The 12,550-nt window shown below is 50.3% G+C and overlaps 1 protein-coding gene across 1 annotated transcript; it reads left to right on the top strand.

Moving 5' to 3' along the window:
* Positions 1-11,448: 11,448 nt before the first annotated feature.
* On the top strand, positions 11,449-12,534 carry UCRPA7_143 (putative surf4 family protein; the record flags this gene model as incomplete). Its single annotated transcript, XM_007912741.1, has 4 exons — positions 11,449-11,612; positions 11,677-11,789; positions 11,847-12,340; positions 12,397-12,534. The coding sequence occupies 4 exons, from the start codon at positions 11,449-11,451 to the stop codon at positions 12,532-12,534; spliced, it is 909 nt and encodes a 302-aa protein (XP_007910932.1).
* Between the last annotated feature and the right edge of the window lie 16 nt (positions 12,535-12,550).

The following is a 12,550-nucleotide window of genomic DNA, read 5'->3' as shown; positions in this document are numbered from 1 at the left end:
CATTTCTAGTGGTTGGTCCCGATCGCGAGGATCCCGTGTCCCATCTGGCAGTATAGCTGGCGTCGCTGTGCCTCGGAGGTAGTCGAAGGGCCACTGGAAACTGAAGCCAAACTTTTCGAAGGTTTGCTTTTTTAATTGCAATTGCTCTGGCGTTGCTAGTCTCGCTGGCATGTACGTGGCGTAAATGGCCGTCCTGATAGTCTTGCCCTTCTCTGTAGGATCTGAACCATAATGGATGGTCCTCGAGTCCCAGAGGATCAAATCTCCAACATCAGCACATACTTTGTGTGGTCGTAAACCTCGCTGCTCGAACCAATCTAATTCCTCTTTGGTAAATATGTAAAGATCCCGACCAGACGGATTAAGTAACGGATGAGTGTCAAAAAACTCGTCATTCAACTTGTGGGACCCTGGGTAGACGACCAAACCACCGTCTTCTGGACCAGATGTGGACAGGTTGATGATGCCCTGGACGCAGTGGACTCCCCGCTTAAACGGACTTTGATCAATATGTTCCCATGGCTTCCTACTTGGCATGTCTTTTCGGTTCGGAAACGTGATATTGAGACAGTCGAAACTGACCAGCAATTCGTCGGTGCCCCATATCTTGCTAAAGGCTTCAAGGACGCCAGACTCCATCCTCGCATCCCACATGAACTTCTCGTGGGTAACACAGTATGATCCAAAGGCACGGATGCCATTCTGTAGGGGGAGATTCTCTTTTATCCATGTCTCTGGGTTATTGAAGTCTAGATCGGTTCCAAATGATTTAAGCCAGTCATAGGCTTTTTCTTGATACTTGACAGCTCGATCTCTAGAGATTGCACCCTTCAAGACGACAAATCCCTTTTCTCGTAACTCGGTTTGGAAATCATCGAGACTCGTGGCCCTACCGCGTGTCAAAATTCATTTCTTGCCGACTCGGATGCGTCTGGCTTACTTTAAAACAGGGATTGGGGGATAGATCAGTTCGGGGGATGGATCTAGACCGCTGGGAGCCATGGTCGATCCTTGCTGCAGGTCAACACCCAATGTCAACAACTTATATTTGAAACTCACTTGTTTTAGTAGAGTTCTATTGTGGAAGAAGATAGATGTAGATTGGAAATGACCTTTCTGATCATGTATTACTTTTGATCGGGGCGATAGACTGCTAAGTTTCTAACTCATCTATATAATCGTGATGGCGAGATATTCCGTCGTTTAATGTCTTGTGACGGCGAAGTGCCCATTGCGGGGACCTGGCGTGTGCGGCGACTGTGTTTCACGCCGAAGATATTAGGGGCAGACGAACACGAATTTCGCCACTGAGAGACATCGATCGTCCTGGGCAAACAAGACTTACGTATATTATGAAAGTGCATTATCACATATGATTATGACACAACATGAAGGCACGGGGGGATATAGCTCACTTCGGTCTATCTGGCATTGAATCTAGCCAGATGGTCCCACACACGTTTAGCATATTGTCTATCAGAACACTATCATTTCATGATATTCGAGGTTCTCAAAGCAAGTACTGCTTCTCGGTTGATTGCCTAGACTCTAGTCCTTGGAACTGTGTCCAGAAATCAGACGATATGTTTACAGAGAAGGGTTCATTCCTTTCCTATGCTTCGGTTCTGTACCAGGTAAGCTATGTTTTCTTGGTGTAGACTTCCGGATACCGACGGACCATCCGGACCCAGAGCCAGTGACCCCACAGTCGGCACTACCTAAGTGGGATTCCAGCTCTCACTTGATTGGATTGATGGGTGTATCGTTATCGCCAGAAGCCAACCCACACTTCATCTTGTAAGCCACACAAACAATCAGAGCCTTGAAGGTACATGCGAGGTACACCATCCATTGAATGAAGATCAATCGTGCGAAATTCAGTGACGATGCCCCCAGGTTCTGCAGTGCGTCGCGCGACAACACTTTAAGAGCGAGATATGTCAGGCTTTAACAAGTTTTATTTCGGCAAGGCTATCATGACCTACTCAACAAGAGATTATTACCTTTAATGAAATTGAATGGACTGATAGTCATTCACAGGGACTGCGAGGCGCCAAGGAGCATCATGACTCTTATCATTGAGTATCTTGGCCCTTGACTAATACTCGCTCATTACACTTATAGAGGAGTACCACCTAGGTATCTGCAACCCGCTAGAAGATATCTAGCCGATCCGGTGGAGCAAGGGTGATATTCCGCGCTACCGCCGGTCTCCTACATAGTACATCCGTGCCCAGTTCGTCAACTCTTCCGTTTAATCCTCTCGGAACAGACTGTCGAGATATGTTCTTCGTAATATGGACTCCCGTTACCATCCCTATGACCACAGATTGGCAAAACGCACGCGACAAGCATGCGAGCCGTGTCGGTCCGTCTATCGGTCCGCCTCCTTCTTTGACCCTCACTAACAATCGAAACGCAATAGGCGGAAGAAATCAAAGTGCACCGGAGACCGGCCAACTTGCTCCACTTGTAGTAGACTCAGACAGCGTTGCTCATACGCTGCGGAACCCCATCTAGCGCCTGTCGACGATCATGAGTTGGCCGTTCCTCCAGATGTACCACAAACTTCCCAGCAGCTTGGACTCGAGCCTGGGCAGGCCTTGGTAAGACGAAAGACTATAGCGGACGTCGGACGTCATGTTTAGTTACAAGTATGCTATACTAATACATATGTCTCTGTTTAGAATAATCGGATCGACTCTTTAGAGTCTACTTTAGCTCATGTGCTTGAGACTTTGAGAACCGGGACGATTTTGCCGTCTCCTCGGTCATCAGCTACCAGAAACTCCTTACATGAGAGTGCAAACCATGTACCTGAAGTTCCAGTGCTCGGCGTTGCCTCCCCTGCACGCCTGCCGGCATTTGGAGTCCTGTCATGGCCGGCAGTCCTCTCCGTAGCTGAAGACTATCTGGAGTATTGCGAGAGCCAGCCTATTACTCTTTTCCATCGAGGTGACTTCCTTACGTCGTTGGAAAAGCGGGATCCTGAGATAGTCTACAGTATCCTAGCTCTGGCGATGCGCTTCTCTCGTGATCCTACGGTCCGTCGCACTGCAGTACGAGACTCCGCAACTTATATCCAGACTGCACATCGACTTGCCATGGATCACATCACAGAAGGTTGTGTCGAGCTCTCAACTATACAAACATTCTGTCTCTTATCACTGGTAGAGTTCTATGGTACGTCTCTAAAGATAAGTGCAAGGTCTCACTTGTCATAGTCTAACCGACGAGTAGATGGAAATCTAGTCAAGAGCCGAGTACATAGTACCTTAGCCATGACCCTCGCAAATGCTGCTCAATTGCAACAAGAAGGCCCTGTTACTAGTAACAGTGTCGTTTTTGAGGAGCGTCGACGATGTTATTGGAGTATAATATTGCTCCGCCGTTTGCTTGGTTGGCCTGTAGAAGCTTCTAATCACAAAACTCCGCTTCCCCCTTTTCCAGATAGCCCATCTTCGCCTCAGGCAGATGCTATGAGCCCGGAAGGAAACCGCGTGGCTGCTGATCCGTCCTTTCGAGACGGTATTGTAAGCACTGTTATCGTTCTGTCCAAGGCTTGGTCTCTGGCACAGGATTATGTGCGAAGTCGAGGAACGTCGGAAAGAAACATTCCCCCTTGGAGTCCAGAGTCTACATATGGAACCTCAATGCAAATGCTTTTGAGCCTCGGAAAAGAATTTTCACCTCTACATCGGTATCGACACCTTAGACTTTCCAGCGTAACAAGCGAGGAGCTGGAAAAGTCTCGCGCATATTGGGCGCCATGGTTTCTGAGCCGCTTTCTTTATCACACACTCCTCTGCCTTATAAACCATCCGCTTCTTATAACCTTGCAGTTTCAAGGCTCGGAACATGTCTCTGAATTATTTCTTCAACAAACTGCATATTTAGCATCCCACCATACGGCATGGATCCTTCATTTCATTGAGTATATCGAGACGAAAAGGTTCTATGTAACGGATCCCCTAATAGGCTACTGTGCTGCTGTCATAGCGACTATCGAACTTCAACAAAGCTTTACCGAGGATCGAGATCACCATGAGAAGAGAAGGGGTAACTACGAGAGGTGCCTTTCATTCATTCAACGTTTGGGTAAAGACTGGCAGTACAATCAGCGACTGGTAAGTAGCAGCACTAATTGCTGCTTCTACTACGATCGGACAAGTATTTGAGAGATTAAGGGAATGAAGGCGTGCTAATCTGGCGGCATAGGCAAGCAAGTTGGAGACATTAGAACAGCAGATGTCTGATACCTACAGTTCGAATCTTCAGAATGCCGACAACACCCTCACCATTGACATATCCAGATTTCTCGAGATTCTCGAGCTAACAAGCTCAACGATCAGCCATGAGCAAGGGCCACAGAAACAAGGATCGATATTTGGCGGGACATTATCTCATGATGCAGCCACGACAAGACCAGCCAGCCTAACGCAGCTTGAGCGTCTTCCAGCTATCACAATGATTGATTCCACGGCTGCCACGACCTCTCAAAGCAATAAGGATTATGAGCATACAGGTGCTCTCCCTGCTAGAAACCCCCCTGATACTAGTGTCCCCGCCATCAATAATACTTCCCATCTTTCAGGGAACGATATGCTCTTATCAACAGATCAGTTCTTCGGCAGCCAGCTTCCAGACATCAACGCTTGGTGGAACGGCGCCTGGGGGGATATAGCAGGAAGTATGAACTCAAACGGAATCTAAGCCTATGTCGCCGGTATAAGGGTAAGATCAGATCATCGGGCTGAGTGTGGTCTCTTGATATTAAGATAATGTTTTGGCTTGCCTTACGATCCAGAAAATGAAGTATTGATGTTGAGCATATCGACGTTCTCGGAGGGTTTGGAAACATTGATTGAACCCAGTGGAATGCAAGAAGTTATTGGGATTTTAAGTCAGCATCGACGACGCAAACAGAAAACACCTCGGCCTGTGACATTTCCTCCTCCGCCAGGGTAATAACGTTGGTTCTTAAAGGGTGAAGTTACTTCAAGATTACGAAGTCATAGTTTATTACTATGTTTATTACCATAAGTCTATCAACCTCAAGGTAGTAATATCTTGTTGAGGAGGTAATGATACCCTCACCAATAAACTAACGTTTATTACCTGATATAAGGAGTACTTGCGAGCCCGACATTGCCTTACAGGACTTCGAGCAAACTAAGCCCCATTCGGCCCTAAGACCGGGATGCATATCTACAGTCTGCTAGTGGTGCACACGAATCTGCGCCGGCTCCAAGCCACAGTTGGTCGGGGGCCAGGGCACCCATCTTGACATGTGGTGGAAAGATGATGAAGAGAGGTGTTCCCCGCTCGTTTTCATGGTGCGCTCGTCGTCACTGTGGCTTGATGGCGCCTGTATTACTGCAAGCCTTCGCTCTCGAGACCCTTTTTGCACAACATCCTGAGGGGCTGAAAAGTAAAAGACGCATGACAAGGCAGCAGGCATTCTCCGACAGTTGAGTCTGAATGCTTACGCCAAAAGGCTCGTGTTAGCCGATCTAGTGAAGAGATACTCTATTCGAGATACCAGCTTGCCCTGGTACGAGTTCTATGTCGAGACATTGTCTGAAAGAACCTCCAACTTAGGTAGCGCCGCGTCTCTTCCTTCAAGCTTTCCGGAAGGCTATTCAGCCAAGCGGAGGCGAATGCAATTGGGTGCCCTCCGCTGCCCAGAGGTTGTAACGTCTCCTCCTGACATCGCACCAGACCCAGCACAGTTTAGATCTCCGGGGCCAAGAGGGTAAAAATATCACAACAGGACGCTAACCTGGGCGCTGCGGCCACACCTAAATCTCACCTACCCTGAACTGATTGACAATCCGCATTCTTCAACAATCCCTGCCGGCCATCATCAAACAATCACGCTTAGGTTGCCGTTTTCAATGCGAGATGGGCCGCGATCCGCTGCTACCGTCGTGGTAGCCTCAACAGCCAGGTCCTCGGGATGCAAGACGAGGTCTCTTCACCCGAATCCAAAGAGCCTACGGCGGCCGACTTATAAGGGGAGCAATGCGTCCTTTGCAGCTGACAACGAGACCAAGCCCAGACCACCGCCACATGTCAGCAATAGTTGCGAGCCAGTCAAAGTTCGCCTGCCAGTCCTTGCATCTCACTAATCCGCTGGGAATGCATACGGCATACGGGGCAAGAAGTTTGTCGGCAACTTGGCCAGCATCAGTCCGAATGTCATCCTGAACTCGGTCTTCTTTTGTTCCGGGAGCGCCTCCCAGTTTTCAGCCTCCCGTAACGTGAGGCAGAGAAGCAATCGTCGTATGATTGCTAAAATAGGGTAAACTTGAAGATGCGTCTTAGTATCTTTTTATGATGTTTTCCCCAGCGCAATCATTCGTCTCGCGCAATCTCATACCATCCTTTTGTAGAAAGCTGACAGTGGAGTCGAGAGCACAGCGTGATATTAGGCGGATTTAATGTTAAGGCTGATCAAGCACAGGGATTCTTTGCTCAGCAAATATCGGTTCCCTTTGCGTGGAGTTCCCGTCGGCCGCTTCCCGAGAGTTGGGTAGAGGATATTAATTTCCACTCTTTTTTATCTTCTGCAATGCTACGGTGCGCGTCAAATGTCAAGTATGTAATAACTCTCCCGTGTCGAGTGTGGCATGCAATACCGAGAGCGGCGAAGTCTTATCTGCAGCCTTTGATTGTCGGGTCTTTAAGAGTTGAACAAACTGAAAAGGCAACTCAATCCCAGTTAACAACCGCTTCGAAGACGGCGTCCGCCTCTTCGGACGTTGACTCTTCTCTTATCAGTTACAATCAATCCACTTCCAATAGCGTAGTCAACCGCCCTGGGCTCTCAACGCCAATCAAGTTGTTCTAGAAGAACGTCACTTCTTTCGAGGACCTATTTTGAAAAGACGTTACCGGCATAGTGCTTGATCTCGACGATCACAGGGTTGCGCCACCACATGTCTGTCTTTGTCCCTCAAAAGCCACGATCTCATGGAGGCGGGGCCATCGCCGTGTTCTACTCCAGTCGGCTAGCCCTTTGTCTTTGTAATGGGTGCACTGGTTGAGGAGGCCATGTAAAGTACAGTACTTGCTTGACTACTTGCATCTTCAATTGCCCAAAAGTATGTGCCCAGACTGGCTCAGCCAGAGTTGGCTGGGAGCCCCGGCTCAGCCCCCAAAGTCGATCCCAGAACCAACTCAGCACCAGGCCCTCCACCAAACCCCATGTCTCTCTCGTCACTCTTTCCTCTTGTCGGTGGTGTCCGAGCAGGGTAGGTACTTTGTATGCACATAGACACACCTTAGTTCGGCTATGCTGTGTCTGGTTGGGTTGTGTCCCGGTGGCTTGCTCTCACTACTGCAAGCCGTGGGCAACCACCCTGCTCATTGCGCTCCTGTCAGCATTTAGATAGCCCATTTACTTATTACTGGGACGGCCCATAACCCACCCACCTCCAGCCTTTCTTCCCGCCTCTTTTTCCTTGCCCTTCATGTCGTTCCTGCACTCTCCCGAACGGCAGGCTTGAGTCGTTGCTGTTGCAGAACGTCATCGAGAAAGACGAAACAGATCACGACAACAATGCTGACCCGGTTGCTTGTTGGTGTCGCTGCTTTGGCAGTTGGCATCCATGCCCAAAGCGCTACTCAGACATCATCGGCCCCGGCTACGACACATTCGATAGCGGTCGGCGCTGTAAGGCTCCCCAGCTGGAGAAGAAAACACGAAGGAGGATTGCAATGTTAACAGACTCATAGGAAGGCTTCAAATTCTCTCCGAATCAAATTACGGATGCCGCCGAGGGCGATATCATTGGTGAGCGCCATTGCTTCAAGTACTATGAGTCCCTTTGACTTACACGATAGACAGAATTCCGTTTCTATCCAACTGGTCACGGCGTAGCACGGGGAGGCTTCAAGAGCCCTTGCATTCCCTATGAATATACCGGTCCCAATAAGATTGGCTTTTTCAGCGGTTTTGAAGAGGTTCAGACAATCTCAAACAATGTGAGTTGAATATCCGGCCGCATATAATGTACAATTGCTCATGACGATCAGGGCCCGACATTTCAAGTCCGAGTAAACGATACGACGGAACCCATCTTTTTCTATTGTGCTGCGCCGGGCTCATGTACTGACCAGCACATGATTGGCGTCATCAATCCTGTAAGTCGGGCTTTTAAAGCAAGGCTACGAGAAGCAAGGGGCTAACGGGATGTGCAGAACGAGACATGGACGTTGGCTGTCCAGACACAGTTTGTCAACAATGCCACGCTACAACTAACACCAGGCGAGCCTTTCCCATCAGAAACAGCCAGCTCGTCGGGCGCACCGAGCGCAACGGCAACCTCGTCAGCAGGCGGGTCCGGTTCGGACTCGGACTCGGACTCTCATCACCACGGAAGCTCTCTCAGCGGAGGTGCTATTGCAGGAATCGCCATCGGTGGTGCTGCCGTCGTCGTGCTGGCCGCCGCCCTGATCTATCTATGTGGAAGGAGAGGCGGTCTCGACAAGGCCTACCATCGTCAGAGCCGATCGTCGCTTCCAGCACCAATGGTCGAAGCCAAGTTTACGCCTAAGAGTCCTGGTCAAGAGACTTTTGCGACGACTCAGTACTCGACGCCGCCGGGCAATGACCCGTACGGCCACGGCGCACAGAGCCCACCATTGGTACATCCCGGCCACTACTCGATGACTGGGAGCCCACCGCCAATGAGTCCCGAATACCAGGCGCAGTACAACCCCCATCCTAGTCCGGGGTTTAATAATCCCCAGAGCAGCCCATTGATGCAGGGACTCGACGGCAGCACGATGGGATCACAGGGTTACTAGTAAGTCAATTCTACATTGGGCACTACGATGACAATGATGAAACCTAACCAGATGTTACAGCATGCCACAACAAACACCACCGCCTCACCAGCAGCAACATCCCGTGGAACTACCAACATCACAAGATCCAGGTAACTCACCCCTGCCAGTATACAACCAGTCGCGCCAGTACTCATGGTCCCAAGGTGGGGAGTCGCAATACCGGCCGAGCGGCAAGCCATAACGGAAAGTAGCCGGGTAGGATCTGAACTCTTCTCATCAGCGGGAAATCATGGCATGGCGTTTTGGGAGTTCATTCACGTTCGAAGAGAAAAGAGGAAGGTGGACTACGGTCTTGATTTTGTTTCACGGAGGCTTCTATGGCAAAAGAGAAGAAGGGGCTTAATTCCGCCTTTCGAAACATGCTGCGGCTTTTATGATTCATACGCGATATACACTGTACGCATAACTTTAGTAGTTTACGAGCTCCAAGTGCTGGAGTTGCTTAGTCCATACCCGAAAGGGGCTCAAATCTTCAAAGAACAAACGTTTCCCCTGCCGTGTCGTTCACTCGCCCACCCGCTAGACGCATTGTAAGGATTTCGTGCAACCACAACTATGGGACAACAACAACCGCGCTTGCTACACTAACGAGACGAGCGGGTGGGAAGTTAATCTATATCGGGCGGCTACACGGTTATATTTGACCACAGATGTGGCAATATTTATCTTATCAATAACGGTGCCGCGCCTGGCAGACGGATCAGCTCTTTGAGAGCATTCACGTATTTATTCCGGGTTACGAAGTCAAAGACGGGTCATCAATTTTTTACCCAAAGGTAGTGCCCACCGATGCAACGCTCGACTATATCAGAAGAATCCCCAAATGTTGTGACCACAGACAGCGAGCAACGAATAAGATATGGGTTCAAGTTCTGTAGCATGCATGTGTTGAAATCATACGTCTGTCAAGAGCTAATTGCGAAAACAGTGAAACGTGTTCTTCTCCTTTATACTTCAATCGAAAGGCTACATTCTGCTTCGTCGACTATAGGCGAGTATTTCTTTCAACTATTGAAAGTTCGAAGCTAATGGTAGAGATGGAGGGAGGCCGTGAGCGAAGAACAAGTCAACGACGGATCAGGCTGAAGACCACCAAAAGTTCGACCTGTATCAGTGAGGTTCATGTTCTGCATGAACGGTTGCATTCTCCGAGTCTTCTTTAGCAAAAGCGAAGAGAGCCGGACGCCTTCGAAACAAAACATTGGATATCGGCTGGTAATATCAATATCGTAGCGATAGCTAGAACGGAAACAAGTTTGTAGGAAGTCAAAACATGTAACTCCCAGTCGCATTCAGAGACGCTTCTCTACGTTGATCAAATGAATGATTGGCAATTTCATGAAGTAGGCTGCACAGTGAGTGACTACGTAGGTGATGGCTACAACAATGGAAAGAAGAGGCAACTCTGTTCTCAGCACGAAACACGAACACTGTGGCGGCGCTGTCTTCAAGAAAGAGCATGACATCAGCATGGAGAGGCTGAGCTGGCGTGATCAGCGAACACGGGAATTTGCAATGCCGTCATTGTCATTGTGGTAGCTAGCCTTTTTTCACTAGCAAAGGCTTGGTTGGTGTGGGATTGAGATTCAGAAATAGAAAATGCCGAGAAAGAAAGAACCGTCAGTTTTCACGATGTTTCTTCCAGAACCAGAATGCGTATTCTTTAGGAAACGTGGCTTGAGAAGACTTGCGGTTCCGTATTTGATCCGATAGAGAAGATCTCGTAGAAGCAGCACGGAAGCAAGTCTCGGCTCGGCTGTTCACAATGTTGAGCTCACCAAAGTTCGGATGCCCCTGAAACGGCGGGGTTCGCGTGCACGTTTTCGGGGCTCCGACTCCCTAACAGGAGGGTGCTAAGGGCATCTGGATGGCGAGCTAATGTCGCAAAACGGCCAGTGGCTGAAGGCTAAATACAGGGCAGCTAAATACAGTGGATGGGGGGGAGCAGCGCACCGACCCTTTGTGCCCCACAGGAGCTTGACGTGCCCCGAGGCCTGTTAGTCCAGCCCCAGTGGATACGAGCTCGATGGTGACAAATAGCTAATAAATTTAAGTATCTTCTGGATTTGGGTATCTGGGGTACCCGCAGACGGCAGCCCTTGTTTCGAGGCGACGGAGCTTGACCTGCCCTAGAGAGACTGGCACTGCCGGACAGCGTGCGTAAATGGATGCAGTGGGCTTGAGGACACAGTTGTTCAATCCCTCTGTCTGGCTGGCTGTCTGGCTGAGATCATCATCATCACCACCACCACCCTCCTCCTCCTCCTCCTCCTCCTCCTTCCAGGATCTGCGAATCTCTACAGCTTCCTCCCACCAAAACCCAACCCGTCTCCAGCTTCTGGCTTTCCCCTCCATTCCAGCCGATTGACTCTCTCCGGCCGTCCTGGGACACCGCCGCTGTTGTTTATTTTGCACTTTTCTTTTCTTGCCAACTTATAGAAAGACGCTGGTGGCACAGGACATCCAAGGTACAGCTTTCTCAATTGATTGACTGGCTGCAGCGGCGCAATTCTCGCCTCAATTCTCTGCCTTCTCGCGCCAGCAGGTCTGCCCGGTACCCCTTAAACAACCTCCCCCTCCGATAACATTACGATGGCGCAATTGCGAGGACCTTCGCAGAGCTACGGCCTCGGCGCCGGCAATCCCTTCGCTGGGCAGAATGACGATCGCACAGAGTCCAGCCCCCTCGACACGATCCGGGAGCAGACGAGCAAGATTGAGGACATGCTGGACACTGTCAGCGAACCCATCAAGCCGTACGTCTTCTCCGGATATTGTCTTGTGCACGGATTTTGGAGCTTGTAGCTAACGAGATTCCAGCTATCTTCCGGCTATTGGCCGCTTCCTCATTGTCGTGACATTCCTCGAGGATGCCCTCAGAATAATAACACAATGGAGCGACCAGCTCACCTATCTGCACGATTACCGCCACAGTATGCCATCCTCCGATTGCTCTTTATGCTGTTTCTACGACTAACATAAGCTGCCAGTCCCCAGCGGCCTCACGCACCTCTTCCTCATCGTCAACGTCATTGCCATGGCCACCTGCTCCACGCTCGTCATCATCCGCAAACACTCCGAGTACGCCGTCGGCGGCCTGATCGGCGTCGTCATCACCCAGGCCCTCGGCTACGGCCTCATCTTCGACCTCAACTTCTTCCTCCGCAACCTGTCCGTCATGGGCGGGCTCCTCATGGTCCTGTCCGACTCCTGGGTGCGCAAGACCAAGGCCTTCGCCGGCCTGCCGCAGCTCGAGGAGAAGGACCGCAAGATGTACTTCCAGCTGGCCGGCCGCGTCCTGCTCATCTTCCTCTTCATCGGCTTCGTCTTCAGCGGCTCGTGGTCCATCTGGAGGGTCATCGTCTCCATTCTGGGCTTCATCGCCTGCGTCATGGTCGTGGTGGGCTTCAAGGCCAAGTTCAGCGCTATTCTGCTGGTTGTCATCCTGAGCATCTTCAACATCCTGGTGAACAACTTCTGGACTGTAAGTCTGAAGCCCCCGATGAGGGTTCTGATGAAATGCTAACTCTGCGTGCCCAGCTCCACGAGCACCACCCCCACAAGGACTTCGCCAAGTACGACTTCTTCCAGATCCTCTCCATTGTCGGTGGCCTCCTGCTGCTCGTTAACAGCGGCCCCGGCCAGTTCAGCATCGACGAGAAGAAGAAGGTTTACTAGATCCAGATAGACGAGA

Source organism: Phaeoacremonium minimum (assembly GCF_000392275.1).
Source record: "Phaeoacremonium minimum UCRPA7 unplaced genomic scaffold PA7_03_scaffold_7, whole genome shotgun sequence".
Lineage (NCBI taxonomy): Eukaryota > Fungi > Ascomycota > Sordariomycetes > Togniniales > Togniniaceae > Phaeoacremonium > Phaeoacremonium minimum.
This window is presented reverse-complemented; position numbering and strand designations above follow the sequence as displayed.